The sequence below is a fragment of the Vulpes lagopus genome, chromosome 2 (genome assembly GCF_018345385.1).
Source record: "Vulpes lagopus strain Blue_001 chromosome 2, ASM1834538v1, whole genome shotgun sequence".
Taxonomy (NCBI): domain Eukaryota; kingdom Metazoa; phylum Chordata; class Mammalia; order Carnivora; family Canidae; genus Vulpes; species Vulpes lagopus.
The window spans coordinates 169,180,467-169,207,546 of NC_054825.1; the positions used below are offsets into that span (position 1 = coordinate 169,180,467).

The 27,080-nt window shown below is 54.5% G+C and overlaps 2 protein-coding genes across 4 annotated transcripts; both read left to right on the top strand.

The window, feature by feature from the left end:
• The first annotated feature begins 5,332 nt into the window (after positions 1-5,332).
• On the top strand, positions 5,333-11,409 carry B9D2 (B9 domain containing 2). 2 transcript variants are annotated; one of them, XM_041734048.1, is made up of 4 exons: positions 5,333-5,541; positions 5,958-6,049; positions 8,636-8,761; positions 10,811-11,409. In XM_041734048.1, the coding sequence occupies exons 2-4, from the start codon at positions 5,962-5,964 to the stop codon at positions 11,122-11,124; spliced, it is 528 nt and encodes a 175-aa protein (XP_041589982.1). In that variant the 5' UTR covers positions 5,333-5,541; positions 5,958-5,961; the 3' UTR covers positions 11,125-11,409. The 2 variants fall into 2 exon arrangements, with proteins under 2 accessions (XP_041589982.1, XP_041589991.1); XM_041734057.1 differs by having other exon boundaries at positions 5,333-5,477.
• Positions 11,410-12,952: 1,543 nt separating this feature from the next.
• On the top strand, positions 12,953-26,883 carry TGFB1 (transforming growth factor beta 1). 2 transcript variants are annotated; one of them, XM_041745426.1, is made up of 7 exons: positions 12,953-13,312; positions 16,382-16,542; positions 18,176-18,293; positions 19,952-20,029; positions 20,205-20,355; positions 25,969-26,122; positions 26,586-26,883. In XM_041745426.1, the coding sequence occupies exons 1-7, from the start codon at positions 12,958-12,960 to the stop codon at positions 26,742-26,744; spliced, it is 1,176 nt and encodes a 391-aa protein (XP_041601360.1). In that variant the 5' UTR covers positions 12,953-12,957; the 3' UTR covers positions 26,745-26,883. The 2 variants fall into 2 exon arrangements, with proteins under 2 accessions (XP_041601360.1, XP_041601361.1); XM_041745427.1 differs by having other exon boundaries at positions 20,208-20,355.
• The last annotated feature ends 197 nt before the right edge of the window (positions 26,884-27,080 follow it).

Sequence of the window (27,080 nt, forward strand, 5' to 3'; positions counted from 1 at the left end):
TGTCTGCAAGTGCACTTGGCTCAGCCAGAGTTTCTGGCAGACAGGCAGGGAGACCCACCAGAGGGTAGACGACGGGGACCTGGAGCAGGATTGTTTTGATCTGGGAGAGATAACCTGTCACTAGCTCCTTAACCTGCTCTGGCGGTTGTTTCATACAGCTTGTCACCATGAAGCATAGATTTCTATTGTTTGTGGTTTGAATTCTCCTACATCAGGGTCAGATCAGGAGGGCTGGGATTTGATCCTTTTTGTTCATCAGAGCCTAGAACAGCACCTGGCACAAAGTAGCCCTACAATCCCTATTTGTAGGATGCGGGCTGGGGGACAGGGTGTGAATTCCCACCAGTCTCAGTTTTCCACCAAATCTTGGAGCAGTTTCTTCTATCACTCAGTGTATATCCTGTGACCCAGAAATTCCACTCCAACTAGATGCGACTGTATGTCCACCACGAGACAAATTTCCACCAACTGATAGGTAAATAAGTTGTAGCATCTTCACATAAAGGAAATTATACAGCAAAGGGAAGGAAAAATCTACAGCCACGTGCAACAGTGTGGATGAGTTTCACAAACGAAATGCTGCACAAAAGACAGAAGACGCCTGACAATACATACGGTGTGATTTCATTTATATAAAATTTAAAACCAGGCAAAATTGGGGATCCCTGGGTGGCTCAGCGGTTTAGGGCTTGCCTTTGGCCCAGGGCGCGATCCTGGAGTCCCGGGATCAAGTCCCACGTCGGGCTCCCGGCATGGAGCCTGCTTCTCCCTCTGCCTGTGTCTCTGCCTCTCTCTCTCTATGTCTATCATAAATAAATAAATAAATCTTAAAAAAAAAAAAAACAGGCAAAATTAATCCATGTTGTTAGAAGTCCAGTTAGTAGTTACCCTTGGGGCACTGTGGGGAAAGGTCATGTTCTTTCCTTGAGCTGACTTCTGATTATCAGGTGCATTTATGGAATTGAATCCAGATGTTCACTTATGATTTCTGCACTTTTCTACACATAGATTATACTTCAAAACAGTTATTTTGGGGGGAAAAGTGAGTTGGATCTCTACATGAGAACATGGATAACTTTCTAAGATGTATCACTGAGTGAAAAAAAGAAAGATGTAAAACAACATGTACAGTTGCTATGGAAAATAGTATGGCAGTTTCTCCAAAAATTAAAAATAGAATTACTAGGACCCCGGGTGGCTCAGTGGTTGAGCATTTGCCTTTGGCTCAGGGCGTGATCCCAGAGTCCTTGGATTGAGTCCCACATTGGGCTCCCCGCAAGGAGCCTGCTTCTCCCTCTGCCTGTGTCTCTGCCTCTCTCTGTGTGTCCCTCATGAATAAATAAATAAAAATCTTAAAAAAAAATAGAATAACCATATGACCCACCAATTCTACAAGATCCTGAAGAACTGAAGGCAGGATCTTGAAGAGATATTTGTACACCCTGTTTGTGGCAGCCTTATTCACCATAGCCAAAAGATGGAAGCAACCCCAGGGTCCATCCACAGATGACTGGATGAAGAAAATGGGGTATATAGTATTCAGTCTTAGGAAGGAAGAAAATTCAGGGGTTCCCAACTGGCTCAGTCAGTAGAGCCTGAGACTCTTGACCTCAGGGTTGTAAGTTCAAGCCCCATGTTGGGCCTGGGGCCTGCTTAAAAATAAAAATAAAAATAAAAATAATAATAATAATAATAATAATAATAATAATAATAATAAAATAAATGAAACAAAAAGGAGACAATTCTGACATGTGCGACAATATGGACTAACCCTGAAGACAACTGTTGAATCATTCTATTTCTGTGAGGCACCAGGTAGTGATATTAATATAGAAAGTAGAATGGTGATTACCAGGACCTGGAGGAAAAGGAAGGGGTTGGTGGCGGTGGTGGGTTTTGTTTGTAGTTTGTTTATTTATCTATTTATGTATTTTTGGGTAAGCCCAATATGGTGCTCTGAGTCATGATGCCGAGGTCAAGAGTCACAGGCCTCACTAACTGAGACAGCCAGGGGCCCCTGTTTGTTTGTTTTGTTTTTTTTTTCATTTTTTGAGTATAGTTAACACACAATGTTACATTAGTTTCAGGTATAAACATAGTGACCCAACTGCTCTAGACCCAACTGCTATGTTCACCACAAGTGTGGCTACCATCTGTCACCCTACAGAGTCATTACAATAGCATTGACCGTACTCCTTATTCTGCACCTTCCACCCCCAACTCATTCATTCCACAAGTGAAAGCCTCTGTCTCCCACTTCCCTTCATGCAGTTTGCCCATCTCCCTTCCCTCTGGCAACCAACAGAAAACATAATCTTGGGATGTTGTTTTTCATTTTTAAAAATTATTTATTATATATTTTTAGAGGGAGAGAGGGAGAGAAAGAGAGCAGGGGTGGGGGGTGGGAGGGGCAGAGGAAGAGGAAGAGAATCTCAAGCAGGCTCCATGCCTAGCATGGAGCCCAATGCAGAGCTGCATCTCATGACCCTGAGATCATGACCTGAGCCGAAACCAAGTCAGATGCTTAACCAACTGAGCCACCTGGGCTGCCCCAGGGACTTTGTTCTTTCGTGGGTACAGAGTTTCCATTTTGTAAGATGACAAGAGTTCTAGAGATCGGTTGCACATTTATGTGAATGGACTCAAAGCCACTGATCTGTACACCTAAAAATGGCTAAAATGGTAAATCTTTATGTGCCTTTTTATCACAATTTTTTAAATTTAAAAAGTAAAAAGTAATTATTCAGTTTGCTTCTTGGAAAAGATATGTAAAATATTGTTGCAAAAAGAAAGGGGATGTGAAATATTCCACTTCAGTAATAACACACCAATAAGAAAACCCATCAATAATAGCAAACAGTTACTTCCTATTTGGCGGGCACCGTCCCAGACTCATTACAATTTGTAGTAGTTATCTATTGCCTCATAACAAATCAGTCCCCAAAACCTAGTGGCTTAAAACAAACATTTATCATCTGACATAGTTTCTGCTAATCAGTGTCAGTGTCTTGGCTGGGTGGTTCTAATTCCAGAAGTCTCATGCTGGCCAGGGCTGTGGTCATCTGAAGATCCCACTGGGGTTGGAAGATCTACTTCCAACGTGGATCACTCGCATGGGGCCGGTTGTTGGCAAAAGGCTCCGGTTCTGCCCCACTTGGGTCTTTCCACTGGCTGCTTCTCTGCTGTCACAACATGGTGGCTGACCTCCCTCACAGTGAACCACCCAAGAGAAAGAGCGAGGAGGAAGCTTCAATGCCTTTTATGACCTGGTCTTGGAAGTCACACAGCAACACTTCTGCCACACTGTATTGGCTAGAAGTGAGTTTTAAGTGCAACCTGTAATCAAGGGGGAAAGGAATCAGCTTCCGTGTATTGAAAGAAGGCCTATCAGTGGTGCCTGGCTGGCTCAGCCAGATGAGCATGAGATTCTTGATCTTGGGATTGAGTTCAAGCCCCACGTTGGGTGTTGAGATTACTTAAATAAATAAAAGTTAAAATAATAATAATAATAAAAGAATGAAGGCATATCAAAGAATCTGTGGACAGGGGCGCCTGGTTGGCTCAGTCAGAAGTACATGCCTCTCTTGATTTTGGGGTTGTGAGCTCTAGCCTCAAAGTTGGGCATAGCACTTACTTAAAAAGAAAAGAAGAAAAGAAAGAAAAGAAGAAAAGAAAAAAGAAAGAAAAGAAAAGAAAAGGAAAGAAAAGAAAAGGGCAGCCCTGGTAGCTCAGCAGTTTAGCGCCGCCTTCAGCCCAGGGCCTGATCCTGGGGTCCGGGGATCGAGTCCCACACCTCGGGCTCCCTGCATGGAGCCTGCTTCTCCCTCTGCCTGTGTCTCTGCCTCTCTCTCTGTGCGTCTCTCATGAATAAATAAATAAAATCTTAAAAAAAAAAAAAAGAAAAAATCTGTAGGCATAGTTTAAAACAACTTCATACATTAATTCATCGAATCCTGACAACAGTCCAACAAAGTGGATCCTATTGTTCATCCTCACATTGCAGAAAAGAAAACCCAAGGTACAGAGAGGCTATAGGTTACACAGAAGGGGCAGAGCTAAGACTTAAATCTAGGTAGCTGACCTGGGAACCATTTTCTTTCTTTTTTTAAAATATTTTATTTGTTTATTCATGAGAGACATAAAGAGGCAGGACTCGATCCCAGGACCCCAGGATCACGCCCTGAGCCAAAGGCAGAGGCTCAACCGTTGAGCCACCCAGGCTGCCCTATAAATACTATCCTATTAAGATGTTGCCCCCCCCACCTGTAACTTTAAAGAATTGATTTGCAAGGAGAGAGAGAGAGAGAGAGAGAGAGAGAGAATGAATTGGGGAGGAGGGGCAGAGGGAGAGGGAGAGGAAGACTCCCTATTGGGAAGGGAGCCCAACAGGGCTGGATCCCAGGACCCTGGATCATGACCTGAGCTAAAGGCAGAGGCTTAACCACTGAGCCACCCAACTAACTACCCCCCTCCCCCCATTTATGATTTTGAGGTGGTGACTACTCATGTAGTCCCATTTTGCTAGAAATAGGAACATGAGGCTCCTTCGGAATCCTGGTCTGGGCTGGAGGAATAGGGACAGACTAGGGGTTCAAGTGGATTTTGAGGGTGGAGGATACACTGCTTAGGTAATCAGTGTCTCTGACTCGGTCACTACTTACACCCATTGCACGGATGAGATAACTGAGACCTGGGGCTGGGCAGAGTCACATGACAAGTTACTGGCGGAGTCCAGCCTCCAAGAACTAGGTTTTCTGCAGATAAAGGGGCCTCGGTTCCTCATTTCTCATACCCCTTCCCCCACGCTCCCCATCCTTGCTCAGAATCAGTAACAGCGAACTGGGCGGCCTTCCGGAGAGGGAAGTTGCATTTATCAGTACTCGGGGAGCCAAGGGAAACTCTAAAAAAAGGAAGGAAAACCCCCTCCCAAGCTTGAGTCTCTCTGAGGGAGGAAGGATTTTTTTTTTCATGATAAGGCGGGGGACGGGGGGGATGCACGCCATGACCTCAGGGAGCTTCCCCCTTGCTCCTGGCTCAAGTGTCTGATCTCTGTCCCGGCTGGGAGAGTCTTAGCATGGCCAGATGCGCTTATTTTGTGCAGAGGGTGTCCGGGATTAGCAGTTGGCGCGCAGGCTTCCTCAGCCACACTCAAGATGGCAGCGGCCCGACCACGCCCCACATGGCGGAACCACGAGTCGCGCTGGGAGAGCCACTCTTCCCAAAATGGAGAGAGAGGGGAGAGAAAACGTCCATCACACCTTAGCCCCGCCCCCGCTCACTGCTCGGGCCAATTAACGGCCCGCAAGGCGGGTGCCAGGCTAGGGGAGGAGGCTGTGGTTGCCCCAGTAACAACCGGGGAGCCCGAAGGCGGGCGCAGCCTCGGAGGGACCGGCGCCTTGGGTGTCTCGCTGCCAGGAAGCTCGTGGGAGAGGCGCGAGCCAAGCCTAGGAAGTCGGCGTCCGCCGACAGAGGGACAGGTCAGGCGCATGAACTGCACCCCACGCTGCTGCTTCGCCCCACCTAACCGTTAGGTGCTCTGAGGTAGGAATAACGCATGCGCGGGCTTGGGGGCGGGGCTCAGGCGGCCCTGCACTTAAGACGCATGCGCCTCGCGGCGCTCGGACGCGAGGAGGCGGGGCTTTGCGCCTGTGGGCGGGGCCTCAGGGTCTTGGGGCGGGGTTTTCCGCCGCGCTGAGCCGAAGGAAGAAGTTATCTCAGAGGCGGGTAGTTAGTTAGAAGCCAGCTCCTCGCCCAGCTCTCGGCCCGCCCCCCTCATTTTTCCGGGGCTCTCTTGGGGAGGCGGTCAGGATCGTGGTTAGGACTGCAAGCTCAGTAGTTTGACGAAACTAGCCGGGAATGCTAGTGCTACGCCTTACTTGGTAGGCCTCAGTTTCCTCATCTGTCAAGTTGGCGGTGATAGTACACACTTCACAGGGCTGTGATTATTTTTCCCTCAGGGCCATGGCTGAGGTGCACGTCATCGGGCAGATCATGGGGGCCACCGGTTTCTCGGAAAGTAGCCTCTTCTGCAAGTGGGGCGTCCACACAGGTATTCCCGGGCCTGGCTCATTTCCCCGCCCCGAGTTTCTGCCCTTCTTCCTTGACCTGCCCTGGCCTAGTCCCTGATCCGCATCTTCCATTGGCTCCCAGGACTCCTAGCCACAACCATACTCTGACGGTGTGACTCTCACATTGTTCTTCCCATCCCTTCCCTCTGGGGGCTCTGGCACCCATCTCTGAACACGTAGCCCCTGAAGATGGGCTAGACACCCCCCACACACACACACACTCCCAATCCTCAAAACACTAGGCTGCTTAACCCCACTGGACTTGGTCTTAGGGGTGCCCTGGGTCCCTCCCCTACTCTGCTTTCTTTGCTTTATTGAGTTCTGACTGTAAAGTGGGCCTCCATCCCCGCTGTACAGAGAAGAGGCCACCCTCCTGTATTCATAATTCTCTGTGAGGATGTAGGAGCCCCTTGGATCAGCTATCCACCTTCATTCACACAGGCCCAGGAAGGACTTCAGAGGCCCCCGTTTTCAGGGCTTCCCATCAGAGGCAGTATAGTAGCCAGTGTAACAAGCAGGGCCATGGGCCACCAGATCTAGGCTCAAATACTAACTCCCTCACTTATTGATTGGTGGCCTTTGGCCTTGACCTCTCTGCTTTCTTCTCTAAAAATGAAGCTAATAGCAGCTAAGAGGCAACAGAGTGTTGAGGTTAAGAGCGGACTGAGTGTTAAATTAAACTGCGTTTTAATTTTGTGGCCTTGGGCACTCATCTTTGCCTTGATTTCCTTATCTGCACAATGGGAATAACAACAGCGCTTACATCATGAGGTTGTCCTGAGGACTAAATGAAAATCAAGAGCACTGAGAAGAGGGCCTGGCCCAGTTAAGTGTTTGCCTGGCTTATATAAAAGCCGAATGGGCTTCTCTTAGGAAAGCCTCGGGTGTGCTGCCTAGCGTAGAGTAAATGCTCACAAAATGAGTGGCTGTTGCCATCATCCTCTCTGGAGGGCCTGGGCCCTTTGCAATTTCACTGGCAGGTAGGATGTTGGCTGAGATTCCCAGGGAAAGGGGGTTCCTGCAGCTCAGCACATAAGAGGCAGGCTACGGAGTCAGACTTGGTTTCCAGTCTGGACCCCACCACTCACCTGCTCTGTGACCCTGGCCAGTTGCTGCCCCCAATTGGAGTCTCATTTTTCCTCATCTGTAAAGTGGGAAAGTGGGAATCTTTGTCTTTCAGAGGGGTGTTGGGAAATCTCATATGTGAAGAGGGATAACTGACATGATTTTTATTATTTTAGGGGGTTTCTTAGTGGGGGGGGGGGACAGTTAATCCAGCAGCAAGCTCAGGGGCATCCACATAAAGGGCTTGGACCTGCAGTCGAGATCACAGTTTGAGTCCAGCACCACCACAGGATGTTGGGCAGCTGCGTTCCTGCTGTGCTCCAGCCTGGATGACCGTGCTTGCACACAGAGGCGTTCACTAAGTGTTCATGGAATAAGTGGCCAAGTGACTTTCCTTCTCAGAGTCTGTTTTTTTTACCTGTAAAATGGGGATTCTATTAACACCCACCTCCTAGGAGCACTTATTTGTCCAACAAACACTTACTGAGCACCTTCTGTGTACGAAGATCAGAGTTTGAGGTCCCGGGGACCCAGCAGTGTAGAAGAGGCATGCTCTCCTGGGGCTCCCAGTAGAGGAGACAAAAATTTTTTTAAAAAGCAGGTAAGGAAATGAGCACAGGGATCACTGACAGGGGTCACTATGGGAAGAAATGAGAGGAGATGACGTGATAGGGACTAGTGTTCGGATAGGAGGGTGGGGGGGCACCCCTCTGTGAGAGTGGCACACTTGGGCCGATCCCTGAAGGAAAAAACCAGGCACATCCAGGAGCTGAGCTTTCTGGGCAGAAGCCAGAGGTGGTGCAAAGGCCCTGAGGAAGAGGAACAGAAATCAGGCCAGTGAGGCTAGAGGGTAGTGAGGGATGGGGAGAGTGGTGAGAGATGAGTTCAGGAAGGGGGCACAGGAGGCCAGACCAAGCAGGGCCTTGTGGGCTCGGGGGGAGTCTAAACTGGGGGGTGGGGTGGGGATTAAGAGCCCCAGAGGGCAGATTAAATGAATTCATGGCTAAAGCGCTTAGCACAGCGTCTGGCTTTTGCTATTATTGTCACCCCCAGGAGGATTGCTATTACTATGTGCCTTTCACCATGTGCTCAAGCTCCTGAAGGCCACCCTGGGCCCCATCTTAGTCCTTGGACGAGGCCTCTAACATGGGGTGAGAAGAGTAACAAAATGCCATCCAACGCTTATCCAGTACTCACTGTGCCCCAGACACTGTTCCGAGGGCTTTCTGTGTATTGGCTCATTCAATCCTTTCACAAAACTATGAGGGATGTGTTATTATACCCATTTTACAGAAGGGGAGACCAAGGCAAAGACAGGTAACTCGCCCAAGGTTGCACAGGCAGAAAGAAGTAGGACCAGGATTTGAACCCAGACATCTGACTCTGGAGTCCACACTTTGTAACTCCTGACTCCCCGCCTCCCCCACTGCCAGGGAGAAACAGGGTCCTCCAGCTGCAGTAGCCTCCCCTTCTTGATGTCTGCTTCCCACCCCTCCCTGCAGGGGCAGCGTGGAAGCTCCTGTCTGGCGTGCGGGAGGGCCAGACACAGGTGGACACCCCCCAAGTAGGGGACATGGCCTACTGGTCCCACCCCATCGACCTGCACTTCGCCACGAAAGGCCTCCAAGGTGGGTCCCCAGCACAAGCCCTGGGCCAGGCTGAGGGGGTGGGGGGATGACTAGTGGTGCCCCCAAGTCCCAGCCCTGTTCCCTAGGCCCTTGGGTCCCTTTCCTGGCCAGGCCTGGCCTGGGAGAGGCTGAGCTGGGGCCTGCAGACTGGTGCTAGAGGGTATAGGACTATAGGCCAGAGGCCAGGGCTCTGGGGGTGAGGGGGGCGAGGGGGAGGTGGGGACCAGGGAGAGAAGGGAGGTGGCTTTCAAAGAGACAAACAAGAATCTTCAATCAGGAGGAAGCGGGGAGGGGTTGCGAGGGAGAGAGGCAGGGCTGGTAGCCGAGCTGTTCTGCAGCCCTGCAGCCCAGCTCAGCTGCTCACAGGGGGAAACAGTATGCGGGGGAGGAAGGGTATCAGAAAACCTTTCCTCGTGGAAAATTTAGATCACTGGAGAGGAGTGGATTCTAGGAAATAGCCTAGGTAAACACGCCATGTATTTTAACAATATAAATAATATTTACCGAGTGTCTGCCTGGTGCCCAGCCTGTGTTGGGTGATGCCAGGGAAATGTTGGTGATTGAGACAGCCCCCCCCTTCATCCCACAGCCCTGTCCTCGCGGGAATCACCATCCCCCTGGGGGAGACAGACCTGTCCCCAGACAGGGGTGGCCCAGAGTGGGCCCATCGAGGATGGGAGGATCCTAGAGGGTAGGGGAGCCCAGAGGAGATGCCTGACTGCCAGGGAGTTCCGGGAGAGCTTCCTGGAGGAGGGGAGGTTTGATCAGCTTTGCTGAGAAGGGCCAGGAGGAGCTGGGACTGTGAGGCAGGCAGCTGCCCTTCAGCTCTGCAGACCTCACGTCTTCCAGCGTGGGCACCATCCTTGCCTCCTCTTTCCTCAACACCCCCCCGCCCCGCCCCCTCTGTCAGAAAATCCCTTTGGCTCTGCCTTTAAAATGTATCCTAAAGCCCCCCCCCCCCCATCTCTCCTGGGGCACCCTGGTCTGCCTACCTTCACCTCTTGCCCATGCTCCCACCCTGCCCCCAGAGTCTGTCCCCTGTGAACACCCAAGTTGGGGCACATTCCTTCTTTATGCAGAACTCTCCACGGTCCCTCTCTTACTCAGGGTAAAAGCCAAAGCCTTTTTGTCGATCATAAGGCCCTGCACAATCTGGTCTGTCACCTCCTCTCTCCCTCTCCCTCTCAGTTGGCTCCAGCCAGCTGGCCCCACCAGGCAGCTCCCATCTCAGGGCCTTTGCACCAGCTCTTCCCTCTCGGGGGCGTTTTTCCCTGGATGTCCATCCACATGGCCTGCTCCCTCTCCTCCTTTAAGCATTTGCTCAGATGTCACCTTCTCCGTGAAGCTTCCCTTGCTCACCCACTTTCTAAAACTGCATCCCCACCCCCACCATACCCAGCTTTATTTTTCTCCAGAGCGGTGATCACCATCTGACATACCCTATAATTTGCTTATTTACTACATTCGTTGTCTAGGATGTCAGGAATTTTTGTCTGCTCTGTTCACCACTGTGTCCCCAGCTTCTAGAATAGGGCCTAGAGCAGAGGGGCACAGGAAGGAGGGTGAAATGGGGCCAGATCTCCAGCCTACCAGGTTGAGGACGTGAATGGTGTTCTCAGGACACTGAGAAACCTATGGAAGTGGGAGAAAGATGCTTCCAGCTGCCAGGTGGAAGGTGCATTGGAGAGCCAAGAAGGGAGGCCCTGGGCTCAGAGAGCACAGGGTGGGCCATGGTGAGGGAGGAGGGGAGGTATCTGGGACTAGGCCCAAAGTGCTCACGTGGGGACTGCGCTGCCCTGATAGGGGGACACGGAAGAGGAGGCCATAGAAGGGAGGTCAGCTGAGGCCAGATCCGGAGGTTGGACTTTCTATGAGGGCACTGGGGAGCGATGGAAGGGTTTTCAGAAGGGGAGGAACAGAGATTCGGAAAGATCCCTTTGGCTGCCTCATGGATGGGAGTCCAGAGAGAAGGCTGGGGCAGAAACCCAGTGGGGAGGGGGCCGGGGGCCTCCATCGCTCCGTCCTTCCTCCTTCCCTCCCACCCTGCAGGCTGGCCCCGGCTCCATCTCCAGGTGTGGTCGCAGGACAGCTTTGGCCGCTGCCAGCTGGCGGGCTACGGCTTTTGCCACGTGCCCAGCAGCCCGGGCACCCACCGGCTGGACTGCCCCACGTGGCGGCCCCTGGGCAGCTGGCGGGAGCAGCTGGCTCGGGCCTTCGTGGGTGGCGGCCCTCAGCTGCTGCACGGGGATGCCATCTACAGCGGCGCCGACCGCTACCGGCTGCACACGGCGGCCGGAGGCCTGGTCCACCTGGAGCTGGGGCTGCTGCTGCGCCACTTCGACCGCTACGGGGTGGAGTGCTGACCCTGCCTGCGCTGGCGGGGCCACACCGCTGCCCACCTGCCGGGAGGGGGCTGGTGGGACGCGTGGTCAGAAGCGGGGGCTCTGGACACTGTGGGGTCTGACCCCAGCCAGTACGGCAGTGGCTTCTGTCCCCACTAGCACCTCCAGCCCGGTGGCCACCCCCTCAGATCCAGTTTCCTTGTCTGTAAAATGGGGACAGTGAGTGTGCGGGGTGGCGGGCGGGGGGCAGGTGAGAGGAGGCTGGTTTGCCCTGCAAATGCTCAATAAAGGAGAGCGGTTCTTACAGGTGTGGGTGCCCTCCTGACTTCGGTCACCGGCCAGCTGCCTTGTGCCCTGTCCTCCCACTGACACCCTCCTTCAGGCCCCCACCTCTGACACACCCACTTCCCCTACCCTCTACCTCAGTCTCTGTCCCCTCCCCACTCTGGGTTCCCCCACTTAGGGCCCTGTCTCCTTGGGGGGGTCTCTCCTCTGTGCCCCTCCCCCCGTGGGACTCCGTCTTCCGGCGGACCCTCTTCCCAGCCTTCCCACTCTCTGTCCGCTGGGGTCCCCGCTCTCGGATCCCCCGTGCCCGGTGTCCCCAACCCCTGATGGGGCCCGCCCGCCAGGTCCTCCTTCTCTCCGTGACCCCGCGCAGCCCTCGGAGCACACGGAGCACACGCCGCCCGCTGGCCCGCTAGGGTCGCGCTCAGCCGCCAGGAGGCAGCACCCCGTTCGCGGGGCGGAGCCGGGGTGCCCGCCCCCTCCCCCCGGGGCTTAAGGGACCCCCCTCGGAGCCCGCCCACGCGAGATGAGGACGGTGGCCCGGCCCCCCCATGTCCTCCCCCTGGGGGCCGCCCCCGCCCCGCGCGCTTCCTGGGTGGGGCCGGGGCGGCTTCAAAACCCCCCGCCGCCGCCGCCGGTCCCCGCCGCCGCCGCCGCCGCCGCCGCCGCCGCCCTTCGCGCCCCGGGCCGTCCCACCCTCTCCTCCCGCCGCGGATCCGCCAGACAGCGAGGCCCCCGGCCGGGGGCAGGGGGGACGCCCCCTCCGGGGCACCCCCCGGCTCGGAGCCGCCCGCGGGCCGGCCTCGGCCGGGAGCGGAGGAAGGAGCCGCCGAGGAGCAGCCCGAGGCCCCAGAGTCTGAGACGAGCCGCCGCCGCCCCCGCCGCCGCCGCCGCCACTGCGGGGAGGAGGGGGAGGAGGAGCGGGAGGAGGGACGAGCTGGTTGGGAGAAGAGGAAAAAAAGTTTTGAGACTTTTCCGCTGCCGCTGGGAGCCGGAGGCGCGGGGACCGATTGGCGCGGCGCTGCCCCGCCAGGAGGCAGGACTTGGGGACCCCAGACCGCCCCCACCGCCGCCTCGGACGCTTGCTCCCTCCCTGCCCCCTCCACGGCGCCCCCCCCCCCGGCGCCCCCATTCCGGACCAGCCCTCAGGAGCCGCCAACCCGGACTCCCGCGAAGACTTGACCCCAGACCTCGGGCACACGCCCCTGCACGCCGCTCCCCCACCCCAGCCTCCCTCCTGAGCCCCCGCGCATCCAAGGACCCTTCTCCGGGATCCGGGAGACGGGACCTCTCTCGGACCTGCCTCAACCCCCCTGCTCAGGACCACCCACCTCTGGGACCAGATCTCGCCCATCTCGGTTTTTTCCTTGGGATACCGAGAAACCGCCCATCAGAGCCTCCCCTCCACCTCCGCTCGGTTCTCGCTGAGGGCTTCAACTACCCCACCCCCAACCCCGACCCTCCTACCTTTCTTCGGGAGACCCCCCAGCCCCTGTAGGGGCGGGGCCTCCCTTTTCCCTCCCCAGCCCCGCTCGCGCTCTCGGCAGTGCCGGGGGCGCCGCCTCCCCCATGCCGCCCTCCGGGCTGCGGCTGCTGCCGCTGCTGCTGCCGCTGCTGCGGCTACTAGTGCTGACGCCCGGCCGGCCGGCCGCCGGACTGTCCACCTGCAAGACCATCGACATGGAACTGGTGAAGCGGAAGCGCATCGAGGCCATCCGCGGCCAGATCCTGTCCAAGCTGCGGCTCGCCAGCCCCCCGAGCCAGGGGGAGGTGCCGCCCGGGCCGCTGCCCGAGGCCGTGCTGGCCCTCTACAACAGCACCCGCGACCGGGTGGCGGGGGAGAGCGCCGAGCCGGAGCCCGAGCCCGAGGCGGACTACTACGCCAAGGAGGTCACCCGCGTGCTAATGGTGGAAAACACCAACAGTGAGCTCAGGGGGCCGGGGACCCTGGAGGGGAGCCCCCAGGGGGCGCCGGAGCGCAGGGGTCACGGGGAGGGAACTACTGGCAGAGGAAACCGGCTAGAGGAAGAGGACCCCCGGGGTTGCCGGGAACGCGGGAGGGGGGTCTCAAAGAGGACAGCACTGAGCTCCCTAACCCCCGGGTATCTGGCCCGGAGAGGAGGAGATAGGGGCTTAGTGGACCGCTCCTAGAGGGCCGTGAGAACACGCGGGCTCGTGGGGCAGCCCCCTAGAGGGAGAGAAGCAGTTTGGGGGTGTGGAAGGATAGAAGGGCTTCCCTCGCCACCGGGCACTAGAGGGTGGGGGTCCTAGGGTGAGGGCTGCAGAGAGGGAGCCCGCTTTGGGAGAAGCGAAGTCCCCAGCATTTGAGAAAGGAAAGGAGAGTCAGGAGGGGAAAGCTGACCCAGGGCCCAGGGGTCACGAGGCGAGAAAATTCAAGGACAGAAAAACTAGGTGAAGCGAAGCCCCGAGGTGCCGGGGAAGTGAAGAGCGGCCCCACTCGCAGCGGGCGCGGGGAACACGCGGGGATGGGGGGGGCCCACAGAGACGCGGCGGGGGGGCTGCTGAGTGCGGGGAAGAAGGGGGCCCGAGGTCGTGGGGTGGGGGGAGGTCCCAGCGGGGGTCAGCGGAGCCCCCCGGGATGCGCGCCAGGTGCCCCGAGTATTTGGCATAGGGACGTGAGCCGAGCGAGCCCCCAGGACACTTGGGCGGTGGGAAGGGGTTTAGAGAGAGGGAGACAAACAGGGGAAAGGGGGACGGGGAGGGGTGCAAGGAGACATAAATAGCGCCGTGCAGGGAGCAGCGAGCCCCCACGCCGCGGGAGGGGAGGAAGTGGGCTGAGTGAGGACTCGAGCCCTCGGGGGAGAAGTGGGTGGGTGCGACTCTGCAAGATCGGGGTGAGAAAACCGACTGGGTCGGGGTGAGGGAGCCCCACGTGGGTGCCACGCGCGGAGGGTGGAGCCTGCCCTCCCGGAAGGCGGGGGGAGGAGGACCCCGCACAGCTGAACGGGGAGAGCCTGGACCCCAGATTCCCAGTTCCTCTCCGGGAGGCCGGGGAAACCCCAGCGTCCGGCCGCCTTGTCCTCCCTTCCTTTTCCTTCCCGTGCCCGGGGGGCGGGGATCGCGCGCGGAGCCTGGGGCGAGACGGGGCAGGTCGGGTCCCCGCCCTCGCGGCGGCGGCGCCTCCCGCCCTCTTCACCCCTGCGCGGGGCGGGGCTGCCGCTGGGCCCGCCCCCCGGCGCCCACGCGGGGACCCAGGTGGCCCGCGTGGCGTGGAGATTTGGTGGGGTGGGGTGCCCTGTTCGCACACTCTGTCTTGAGTGGTGCACCTGTGGGTCCCCCTACGCCTGGGTGGCAGCTCCAACCAGATGACGCCCCTCCCCACCCACAGCTCGGCCTCACCTCTTCCGTGGTCGCTTCACCTTTCTTTAACACTGACACCTTCCATCCTCGCCTCCCCTCCCAGGCTGCCTCCATCTGGCCCCCAAACCCCGTGTCTCTCCCGTGTGTGCCTGCCCCATCTCTGCCTTTCCTCTCTCCTGCATCTCCATGCACGCTCTCCCCGGTGCTGTCTCCTCCCTCTTTCTCTCTCTCTCTCCTCCGCCCTGCTCCTCGGGTCTCCAAGTCTCTCCCGTCTCCATCCCTCCTTCTGACGGGTCCTGCCCCTCCTTTCTCTCCCCCTCCCTCTCTGCCCCCCCCCCCACCTCCTTCCACGCTCCTGCGCCACCCTTCCTTTCGGGTTTGCTGAATAAGGCCTGGGTCGAGATAGGGCTGCTTTGTGGGGGCCGGGCTAGCCTGGCTAGAGTTAGGGAGGAGTAGGGGCAGGAGCCCATGGGAGGGGTTTCGATCGCCCTCTCTCCTCAGATCCTGTCTCCACCATTTCTGCACCCCCACTGCAGAGGCCTAAAGCCTATTCCCCAGTAGTGGAAGGTCATGGCTTGCGGGCTCATCCCTAACTTCCTAGACTAGAGAGCACTCTTCCTAATTTTCTCCGTCCCCCTGCCCCTGAAGCCATTCCTACCTAGAATGAACTTTGCCTTGTCTAACCAGCTGATGGAGGAAGAGAAGGGAAGAAGGATTTCATAATAATAATAATAGTAATAATAATGGCACAATAGCAGGGAGGCAGCAGAGCCTAGGGGTTAAGAGCAGTCTTTGGGACCAGACCGCCTGAGTTTGAATCCCAGCTCTGTAGCTCCCTACCTATGTCACCGTGGGGCAAATGACCCAGTTGCCAATCTATAAAATGGGTATAATGATCATCTTTTTCTCTTGAGGCGGTTGTGAAGTTTTTTTTTTGTTTTGTTTTGTTTTTTTGGTTGTGAAGTTTAAATGTCTTAACGCTTGGAAAGTTATGAATTGCACCTGGCAAGTGGTGAGCACTTTTTAACACACACATGAGCGCGCACCACCCCCATGTGTAGGCTCTGCTACATGCTTTATCTGTGTCATCTCACCTATGTCACACTATAACCCTGTGGTCTGTCCTCGTTTTACAGATGAGGCTCAGGCTCAGAGAGTAGAATTCACTTGCCCAAAGCTACACAGCGCTTCGGTCTGGGGCCTGCTGGAAGTTAGGGAGCTTGATGTGGTTGCTGGTTCCCGAAAAATAGCAGGGAAGTGAGGCTCTGGGAAGGAATGTGACTTGCTCAAAGTCACAGAGCTGGAAGGCAGCAGAGGCAAGCAAGGTCTGATCCAAATGCCCTTGATCCTGCACCACTTGAATTTGCATCTGAGGCTCCAAGTGCTGGGGGAAGGGGGACTGAGCAAACACAGCAGCCCCCCACTGCCATGTGCCAAGTGGATGCCTGGATGCTCTACAGATGATGGGAGAGAAGGATGGTTAGGATCCTGTTTTATAGAGGAGACAAATCCAGAGAGGGGGAGTCATTTGCCCAAGATCACACAGCTTAAGAGTCAGAAACAGGTTCTGAGGGTTGTCAGCCCTGGAGCTCATGCTAGTAGACTTGGGGTGTGCCAGCTGCCTGCCCTTGCCCAACCCTTGACATCCATCCTCTTTGCTCGTCCTGCCTAGAAATCTATGAGAAAGTCAAGAAAAGTCCGCACAGCATATATATGCTCTTCAACACATCAGAGCTCCGAGAAGCAGTGCCTGAGCCTGTCTTGCTCTCCCGGGCAGAGTTGCGCCTGCTGAGGCTCAAGTTAAAAGCGGAGCAGCATGTGGAGCTGTACCAGGTGGGGGCCTAGGCCCTGGAGGTGGGCCATGCGCACTGGGTCAAGGTGGGCGGCAGGATGGCTCGTGGGTTCCAGGGTCCACATAGACCCTGGAGAATAGAGGTGTGCACACCATGGAATCGTAGGGCTCTTTGAAACTTTCAGACTTCTAGCCCCCTAGGGTGTGAAACACTTAGAAGGCTGGAATCTTGAAAGGTTAGAGGCTCTCAAACTGTTCTGTCCAATAGGGGAGCCACTAGCCACACATGGCCATTTAAGTTGACTAAAATTAAAAGAAAAAATTCAATTTGTCAGTCTCACTGGCCATATTTCAAGTACTCTGTAGTCACATGTGGTTAGTGGCTGCTATTTTGGATGCCACAGATAAAGAACATTTCCATCATCAGAGAAAGTTCCTTTGGATAGTTCTGTTCTAGAATGTTTAGAGTCTCCAGGAAGATGGGGGCGTCTGGAAGGGCTGGAGTCTCTAGAAGGTTATGAGACCTAGAATCCACGTCGTATGGAACGTTAGGTTTAGGTGGGTGGTTGGCTCTTACAACAAAGGAATTTTGTCTGTTGTTAACTTCTTGGAGTCTAGAGAACTCCGCTCTGTGCAGCCAGTGCCTGGAGTGATGTGCCTGGCCCCAGAGGATCATTGCATGTGGGTGTCAGGCGTCTGCAGCATCTGGATTTTGGGGCATGTCCGAGTGCTGGGTGTGGAGAACATCCTAGGACTTCTCAGGCCTATTGAATGTGTAATTCTTGGGGTGCTACCACGGAGTCCTGAAGATCCAGAATGGTTTCTAATATAGAGCCCCTAGAAAGTTACAGAGTTTCAGAAGTCAGGGCATCAGATTTGCAGAACCTTTTTTTTTTTTTTTTTTAAGATTTTACTTATTTATTCGAGAGAGAGACACAGAGAGAGCACAGGTGGAGATGAGAGGGGGAAGCAGACTCCCCGCTGAGCAGGGAGTCTGATGTGGAACCTGATCTCAGGACCCTGGGACCATGACCTGAGCAGAAGGCAGACGCTTGGGGGATCCCTGGGTGGCGCAGCGGTTTAGCGCCTGCCTTTGGCCCAGGGCGCGATCCTGGAGACCCAGGATCGAATTCCACGTCGGGCTCCTGGTGCATGGAGCCTGCTTCTCCCTCTGCCTATGTCTCTGCCTCTCTCTCTCTCTCTGTGTGACTATCATAAATAAATAAAAATTTAAAAAAGGCGACGCTTAACTGACTGAGCCCCCCCCCAGGCGCCCCTAAATTTGCAGAGTTGAGCAGAATTATGCTCAGTGGACCTCAGGATGTACAAGGATGATCTTAGCGTGGTAGGCTCTCCAAGCCAAAAGGGGCCTGGTATTTCACCAGTGAGAGGACTCAGGCCTGGGGAGGGCGCCGCAGGGGCTCAGGGCAGAGGCTGGGCTGTCCAGGTGCTTTGGCCCCCTGGACCCCGGGCTCTCTCTTCTCGCAGGGCCGCTCTGGGGGTGAGTGGTTCCTTAAGGGGCCCCACAAGCATGGATGTCTAGGGGGGGCTGTCTGGGATTCTCTGGAGGCCTGTCTGGTGGAGCAGAATGAGTAAGGGTACAGACAGTGTATTTGGGGGTGTGGAGCAGCATCTACTCACTGTCTCCCCCCGCCCCAATTTATCATCACCCAGAAATATAGCAACGATTCCTGGCGCTACCTCAGCAACCGGCTGCTGGCGCCCAGCGACACGCCAGAATGGCTGTCCTTTGATGTCACTGGAGTTGTGAGGCAGTGGCTGAGCCATGGAGGTGAGGACCACTTCTTTGCCCCACCCCTGTTTTATAATGGGATCAATCCCCTTCTTTGTCTGGGGGCCGCCCTGCCTAGCAGCTGCCACCCCATGTTGGTGCCAAAGAGCCAAGAGCCTTCCTCCCAAACCCTCACACTTGAGCGATGAATGCTTATTGCATTTCCTGGGCACCTGCCCTGTGCTGTGTGACGCCGGAGATCCAGCAGTGACCCAAATAACCCCAGCCTTAACCTCATGGAGCTCTTGGTCCACTGTTGGGGTGGGGGAAATAGGGAAAGACCTGAAAACTGAGTAGGGCTGGGAAGGGGAGCCCAAGGGAGTTGCCTAACCCAGCCTTAGGTCAGGAGGGCTTCCTGGAGGATGGGACATTGGAGCTAATATTTGAGGGATAAATGGAACCGGCCCAGAAAACAAGGGCGGCAGGAGCGTTCAAGGCAGAACCTGAGTAGTCCAGGGAGAGCCTGACACATCTGATGTGTCTGTGAGAGGACTGTCTGTCTTGCCCGTCTGAGCCCACAGCACCCACATCACCTTTCCTAATCTCCCTCTTTTCATGCCTCCCCTCAACAAGTGCCAGTAGGTCCCTGCTCTGAGACTGGCCCTGTGTGGGGTGATGCTGGGGGTACCACTTCTAGGTCCTGCCCTCCTGGGGCCCACAGTCACTTTCAGACACCTAGACAGTCTTAGCAAAGCCTGAGGTGGCAGCAATGACCTGAAGGAGCAGTGTCAGGGTGGGGAGGCCCTGAGTGCTGTGGGGGTCAGGAGCAGGTGCCTGGACCCATCCAAGGGGGTCTGGGAGGGCTTCCTGGGGGAAGGGGATAGTGTTGAGACTTGTGGGGTTAGTGGTGGTTCGGCCAGGTATTGAGAGTAGGGGGTTCAGGAGCAGGTGGGAGCTGGGAGGAGTGTCCTGGGCCGCTGGACAAGGGCTGGTCTCGATCACTGCTGAGGCTACAGCACCAAGGACAGAGCCCAGCACCTAGTAGGAGCTTAGGAAATCACTCACTCATTCGTTCAAGAAACTTCTCCCACAGCTGCCCTGTTGGTTTGCATCCCAGCCCTATCTCTTTTTCCCACTTGGGGCGAGTCATCTCCCCTCTGTGGCCTTGGCTTCCGTGTCTGTAAAATGGGGAGCTTTGGTGAAGATTTAAGGAGATAATGCTCGCAGAGTGTCTGGAACAGGGCCTTGCAGTAGATGTTTGTTTTTATGACTGTGGGCTAGGCCCAGCGGGGAGCAAGAAAACAGGAATCCCTGCCCCCAGGTGTCCTGCTTTCCACTGAAAACAGTGAGGGAAAATAAATAGGCAGATGCCAGTGTCAGAGAGGGTAAGTACTATGGAGAAAATAAAGTGGTGCCACTGTGGGGGAGGGGCCTGTGTCCTGGAGGGCCTCTTGGAGGAGGTGACCTCTGAGCTAAGACCCAGAGGAGGAGGAAGAGGAGGAGGAAAAGGAGGAGGAGGAGGAGGAGTGGGAGGAGGAGGAGGAAGCAAGGCCAAGAACTGGAACTCTTAAGAGGGTGCAGGGAGGGGGCAGGCCGGGGGAAGAGGCAGGCAGGAGCCCTGACCCCACCCCACCCCTGCGCCTAGGGCTGCTCCCCACCCCCTGCAGCATCAGGGTGAGCCACACCTCATACTGGCTTCCCCCTCCCCACTCCCACAGGGGAAGTCGAGGGCTTTCGCCTCAGTGCCCACTGTTCCTGTGACAGCAAAGATAACACACTGCAAGTAGACATTAACGGTGAGGCCCATCTCCCTGGCCCAGCCCCATGCCAGCGTGTGTGTGTGTGTGTGTGTGTGTGTGTGTGTGTGTGTAAGAGAGAGAGAGAGTCTTCCTCCCGCTACCCCTGTCCCTATTCATCCATCTGAGAATGTGTGTCTCTGTCTCCCCCACAACCCCCAACTCCAAATCAAAGCAGGGTTCAGTTCCAGCCGCCGAGGTGACCTGGCCACCATTCATGGCATGAACCGACCCTTCCTGCTCCTCATGGCCACCCCACTGGAGAGGGCCCAGCACCTGCACAGCTCCCGGCAGCGCCGGGCCCTGGACACCAACTACTGCTTCAGGTGACCTTTCTGCCTTCGACCCGGCCTCCTAGGCTGACCAGGTGTGCCACATAGGGCACCTGGCTGGTGCTATTTGTGGGGTGGCATCTCTTCCAGCCTGGAAGGCTCAGAGGACAAGGCCCGAGTTCTAGAATGGTGGGATGGTGTGTGCTCTGGGGGGCCCTAGTGTTGAGATCAGCTTGCTTTCTCGCCGGTGTGTTGGAATCAGACAGTTGGAACGAGGGACAAGGAGCATGTGGGAGTTCGGGGAAGGGGGGAAGGTTGGCGTTCTAGAATGTTGGGACTGTAGGGCACTAGGATTCAGCATTACTGACTGAAACCTGAGAACATTGGACTCACAGAATGTTGGGGACTTCTAGAATTTGGGGATTCAGAATTAGAAGATTGCACATGTTGGAGTCCTGTGCCATTCACTGGCAGATTGGAGTCTTTGACTATTGGGCTCAGAATGGTGGAAGCCTATGTTGAAATACTAGCATCCACAAATGTTGGGGTTGGAGAAAGCCAGAGTATTGGGATCCTAGAGGGGTGGGGCTCAGGGTTGGAATGTTAGAATCTCAGAAGGCTGGGATCTGAGGAGGTGGCAGCTTGGACCTCTTGAGTGATGGGCTCAGGATTATGGAACGCTGGTATATGCAATAATGAAATGTTGGAATTCATAAATGGCAAGATCCTAGAGTGGGAATGTGGCAATCCCAGCAAGTTGGAAATGCTGCTGGAGGGTTAGAACCCTAAGATGCTGGAATATTGCAATCTAAGAAAGTTGAAAAATTGGCTTCCTTAAAATGTGGAAATTCAGATTCAGGTGTTGCAGAATTAGAATGATAACCTGACCTTGTCCCTCCCCTGGCTAATATTGTGATGGTACCTCTGGGCTTTCTTATATGCTGTTCTCCTGTTGGAAAGTCAGTTCTGCTCCCAGGCGCAGCCCCAGCCTTCAGACCCTCAACCCTGTGAATGAATGCACGGATTGAGGTCTTCAGTGCTAGTGACATTAATAAATCTAACAAAGGGAGGCAGCCAGCCATGTGAGCCTCCTTAGGTAGGGTCACAGTGTCACCTAGGAAATTGGACCAAAAAATTGAACCTGTAGCTGATCAAGGCAGTAGATCCAACTACCAATTTTCCAGAGACGCAGGGACTGAGGAACATGTTAAACAACACCATGTGCTTGCAGTCAGCAACGGTTAGATTGTGGGAAACCTGACCCACTTTCTTCAGCAAATGCAATGCAAAGCTAGGTGTTGGGGGGCAAAGTAGACAGTTCTGTAGATTTCTAAAAGGATCTGAATAGATACATCAACCAATTGTAGACCTTACTTGGATCTTTATTTCTGCAGGCGAATGAAAACAAAAAAAATGTTTGCAAGACAGTTGGGGAACTATGAACTCTGTATGTTTGATGATATCAAGGAATAATTGGGGAATTTTTTTTTTTGGGGGGGAATTATTTTTTATGTGGTATTGTGGTTATGTTTGAAAAGATTCCTGATTTTCTTGGAGATGTGTGGGGAAATATTTATGGATGATATGACATGGTAGATGGTCTGTACTTTGAAATCATCCAGTGGGAGAGGAGATGGTGGGAGAGGCAGAGATGCAGTGAATTTGGCCGTGATGTGAGATTGTGGCAACTAGCCTCCCTGAACCCTTCCCCGGCACCCAAGGACAATGTGACGCCCTTTGGCCTGTCCCGGGTCCCCAAGTGGGTTTCTTTTACCTATACAGCCCTGACTTGATGGCAGAAAGGCTCTGCAAGAGCTTCTCAAGCCGGGGGTGGGGTGGGGGCGGGGGCTGGCTGGCCCAGTCAGTAGAGCATGTGATTCTTGATCTCAGAGTTGTGAGTTCAAGCTCCATGTTGAGCACAGAGTATACTTAGAAGCTTTGCAAGAGGCCTCAGACTTGCCCTGAACAAATGGGTTACCCAGCGCCTCAGAGTCACCTGCAGACTTGTTAAGTATGGCCTACTGTCCCCCAGCCCAAGCCCACCCCCAGTTTCTGGTTCATTAGGTTGGGGGTGGGGCCAGAGAATTTGCATTTTGCACAAGTTTGCAGGTGGTACATCTGCTGCTGTGGGGACCCCACATGGAGAATGTCCCAGGTAGGTGATAAGAGTCACAGACTATTCAAATCTCAGGACCTCAGAACACCCCCAGCAGCTGGAGTTGAGCCAGAAGTGAAAGATTATTCTGGACGAGGGTTCTTTCCCTTTTTTGAGTTTAGGACCCCCTTGAGAAACTGAAAGCCAGGAAATTTCACCAAAAATAGGTCTATAAATGCACACATATGTGCCTATGGTTTTGGGAACTCAGGATCCCCCCCCCCCTTTTTAAAGATTTTATTTATTTCTTCATGAGAGACACAGAGAGAGAGACAGAGACACAGGCAGAGGGAGAAGCAGGCTCCTTGCCGGGAGCCTGATGTGGGACTTGATCCCTCCGTCAGGGATCATGACCTGAACCAAAGGCAGACGCTCAACCACTGAGCCACCCAGGAGCCTCAGGAGCTCAGGATCCTTGCTGAACCCAAACATGGACTCCCTGATAACCTCCTTGGCCCTTAACAGCACCTCACTTGACCTAACATCCCCTGTGTCTCTGGACATATGGGGAAACTGAGACTCAACCAGATGGGGGCGGGGGACCAGGCTGAGCTCATAGGGATCTTGGTTTCCTGGCTCCCTTCTCAGGGTTCTGTGGCTTTTGTGGAGGCCTTGTCTTGCCCCAGGAAATGCTGTATCATCACCTCTTCCCGCTCTGCTTGAGCTGACATGGCCATGCTCAGGCTCCTGGGTGGGAACCCAGCCCCAAGCTCCACTTACCCTCTGTGTGTGGGCAGGCAGCACTCCCTCCTTCAGGGCTCAGTTTCTTCACCCTTCAAATGGGAATAATAATAAGGCCTGCCTCTTATAAGGGTTTTGGAGATAATTCATTCTCTGTTGATTAATTTTCGAAAGGGTAAATAGGTGAATGTGGACCAAATCTAGAAAGGATTCTCAGAGACCCTCCAGCTCTGACCCCCACCCCTCTCTGAAGAGGAGGCAGCCAGTTTTCTTGGCTTCATGTCTCCTTCCAGAGATAGTCTCTGTTTGAAACACTTATACATAGCCATATATTTTTTATTTTGCCCAAATTGTAGAGTACTTTAGTAGTGTGGATGTGGAGAGGGCACTGCATGTTTTTTCCTCTCTTCTTCCCTCTCTTTCCTTCCTTCCTTCCTCCCTTCCTTCCTTCCTCCCTCCCTTCCTTCCTTCCTTCCTTCCTTCCTTCCTTCCTTCCTTCCTTCCTTCCTTTCTTCCTATTTTAAAAGTAACACATACCCACTGTTAAGAATTTGGAAAATACAGGGACATCTGGGTGGCTCAGCAGTTGAGCTGAGGGCATGATCCTGGAGTCCTGGGATTGAGTCCCACATCGGGCTCCCTGCATGGAACCTGCTTCTCCCTCTACCTGTGTCTCTGCTTCTCTCTCTCTGTCTCTGTCTCTCATGAATAAATAAATAAAATCTTAAAAAAAAAAAAAGAATTTGGAAAATACAGAAAGGTATTACCCATCATACCACCACACTTAAAAAGTCAACATTTGAATATAGTTCCTTCCAGTCCTTTTATGCAAAACAGAATTTGGATCATACTGCACTTGTAGCTTTGCATAGTGTTTCTTTCATACGTTATGTACCTGGAATATAAAGCATTCTCGGCTGCCCGTGAATCAAGCTTTTTAGCCACGGTCCCTGCCCAGCTCAGCCATGGCCCCAGAAGCCAGCACATAAAACGTCCCAGTTCCTTCCAGACAAGCAGGAGCCTGGGCCTCCAGCTGCATAGGATTGGCTTTAACTTCTGAGCATGGGACAGAGATTATGAGTCCAGAACAGTAGAGTGTTATACATCACTATTCTCCAATGTGTTTTTAAAAAACCTAACACACACATATATTGTATAAAATATATTGTATAAATAGATATTTAAAAAAATATATTTTAATCTCTGAGCTCAACGTGAGGCTTGAACTCACAACCCAGGGACCAAGAGTTGCATGCTCTCTCCCAGGTGAGCCACCTAGGTGCCCCATGTGGCAATAAGTTTTAAGAAGGAAAATAGAGGGGGACGCCTGGGTGGCTCAGCGGTTGAGTGTCTGCCTTTGGCTCAGGGCGTGACCCTGGTCTGGGGATAGAGTCCCACATTGGGCTCCCTGTGAGGAGCGTGCTTCTCCCTCTGTCTATGTCTCTGCTTCCCTCTGTGTCTCTGATGAATAAGTCAATAAAATCTTTTTTTAAAAAATGGAAAATAGAGGAAGAGGAAAAAAACTAGATATTGGAGACTATTTTTCCATTCTGGTTAAAATTTTCTTCTATTATGGAAAATTTGAAATGTAGATAAAAGCAACCAAGATATAGTATAATGAAGTCCCATGAATTCTCATCCAGCTTCAACAGGTATCAAGATTTGTCCCACTTGGTGCCTGACTGGCTTAGTCAGTAGAGTTTGTGACTCTTGATCTGAGGGTTGTGAGTTTGAGCCCCACATTTGAGTGTAGAGATTACTTAAAAATTAAATATCTTCTTTAAATAAGATTTTATTTATAATTTGAGAAAAAAAAAAAGCACAGTGGGGAGAAGCAGAGGGAGGGAGAGAAGCAGGCTCCCCACTGAGCAGGGAGCCCGATGTGGGGCTCGATCCCAGGACACTGAGATAATAACCTGAGTCAAAGGCAGATGCTCAACTGGACTGAGCCACCCAGGTGTCCCCAAAAATAAGATCTTAAAAAAAAAAGATTTGCCCTACTTCAGATACAGACATTGTCAAATTTTCTTCCATAACTAAAATGCCATTATTACACTGAGTGGAATTCATGATCATTTGGATTGGTATTTTGGATATTTATGGACCACCTGCTGCATGTCATCCAGTGTTCTAGGAGAGGTTCCCTGTGTAAAAGACATCTGAGCATATGTTTAAATGAACTGCAGAACCAAGCCAGGGTGGGTATCTGTCAGAATAACAAGCCAGGAAGAGGGAAGAACAAGTGCAAAGGTCCTGGGACAGGGCTGTGTTTGAGGAACAGGGAGGATGCTAGTGTGGCTGGAGTCAGGGAAAGTGGGGAGGGAGTTGAGATCAGCCAGGCAGACCAGGAAGCACCTTGTGGTTCCTGGTGAGGACTTGGGCATTTGCCCTGAGTGGTGTTTGAGCCCTGTTCAGAGGAGCAACATGACAAGCCCTAGCATGTGGCCCCAGAAGGCAGGGATTTCTGTTTCATTTGTACTGAGTCCCTAGTAGATCCCAGCCAAGCACACGGGATCAACAAACATTTGTTGCTCACATCGAACTCAGTGCATGTGGACAGTCCTTTGGCTTCTTACAGGCTTGTTCTGAGCTTTGCGGGAGATAAGGTTTACTGTGGTGCACTTAGCGCGGCGCTGGACTAGCCTGAGTGCTGTCACTGTTAGTGCTTATTGTTGCTATTGCTGTTATTGCTGTAATTGTCACAGGCGGTGCAGGGGAGACCGAGATGGGGACTGTGCTGGGGGCAGCCGAGGTGTCCTCCCGGGGTGGGTGGGGGGCGGCTGCCCTTGCAGCAGCCCCTCCTGACCCCACCTCCTCCCTCCCGCCTGCAGCTCCACGGAGAAGAACTGCTGCGTCCGGCAGCTCTACATTGACTTCCGCAAGGATCTGGGCTGGAAGTGGATCCATGAGCCCAAGGGTTACCACGCTAACTTCTGCCTGGGGCCCTGCCCCTACATTTGGAGCCTGGACACGCAGTACAGCAAGGTGCGTCTGGCCACGGGCTGGGGAGCAAGCAGGGACCCAGGGAGTGGAGGGAGACGAACAGGTAGACAGAGGGGAACTGGCCAGCTTAGAGGTGGAGAGAGACCGGGAAATCGATCGGAGGGGATGGAGACACGGTCTGAGCACGTAGAGACGGGGCGCAGCGGGAGACGGATGTCTGGGGAGACCCTCATCTCCACCGAGGCTGAGTGACGCGGCGCGTGCGGGAGGCGGGGAGGACGGAAGGAGAGGGAGCCGGAGACGGTAGGGGAGCAAGAGGCCGGAGTCCACAGACCGCCCGCCAGACAGAGACCGAAGACCGGGAAAGGGTGGTAAATGCGGAGAGGCCGAGACTGAGCGCCCAGCCGACCGAGATGAGACGGAGGGAGGCGGGGGGAGGGGTTGGCCGGCAGGGGGCGGGTGGGGACATCCCGCCCACGACCCCCGGCCCTGACCCCGCCCGCAGGTCCTGGCCCTGTACAACCAGCACAACCCGGGCGCGTCGGCGGCGCCGTGCTGCGTGCCGCAGGCGCTGGAGCCACTGCCCATCGTGTACTACGTGGGCCGCAAGCCCAAGGTGGAGCAGCTGTCGAACATGATCGTGCGCTCCTGCAAGTGCAGCTGAGGCCCCGCCCCGCCCGGCAGGCCCCGCCCACCCGGCAGGCCCGGCCCCGCCCCCGCCCGCTGCGCCGGGCTGTATTTAAGGACACCGCGCCCCAGGCATCCCCCCCCATCCCCGGGGTCCATTAAAGGTGGAGAGAGGACTGGGGTCTCTGTGTGTCGTTGGGTCCCTGACTGGGTCCCCCTCCCGACATTCCCGACGTTCCCGGCTTCCCGCTCCATCTGCCCCCTCGTGTAGCTCTCATTCATTTCCTCCCACGGACACCTGCGGAGCACTCCCTAAACTCCAAGTACTCCCCGGTGGACGCTAGATTTATTTATTGAGCACTTAGTGCTCGGT

Excerpts from the sequence above, each read along its gene's own strand:
- B9D2 (XM_041734048.1), top strand. The coding sequence starts at position 5,962 with ATGGCTGAGGTGCACGTCATCGGGCAGATCATGGGGGCCACCGGTTTC. Across the intron at positions 6,050-8,635 it reads CAAGTGGGGCGTCCACACAG|GGGCAGCGTGGAAGCTCCTG; the intron begins GTATTCCCGGGC and ends CCCTCCCTGCAG. Across the intron at positions 8,762-10,810 it reads CGCCACGAAAGGCCTCCAAG|GCTGGCCCCGGCTCCATCTC; the intron begins GTGGGTCCCCAG and ends CCCACCCTGCAG.
- TGFB1 (XM_041745426.1), top strand. The coding sequence starts at position 12,958 with ATGCCGCCCTCCGGGCTGCGGCTGCTGCCGCTGCTGCTGCCGCTGCTG. Across the intron at positions 18,294-19,951 it reads GCAGTGGCTGAGCCATGGAG|GGGAAGTCGAGGGCTTTCGC; the intron begins GTGAGGACCACT and ends CCACTCCCACAG. Across the intron at positions 26,123-26,585 it reads TGGACACGCAGTACAGCAAG|GTCCTGGCCCTGTACAACCA; the intron begins GTGCGTCTGGCC and ends CCCCGCCCGCAG.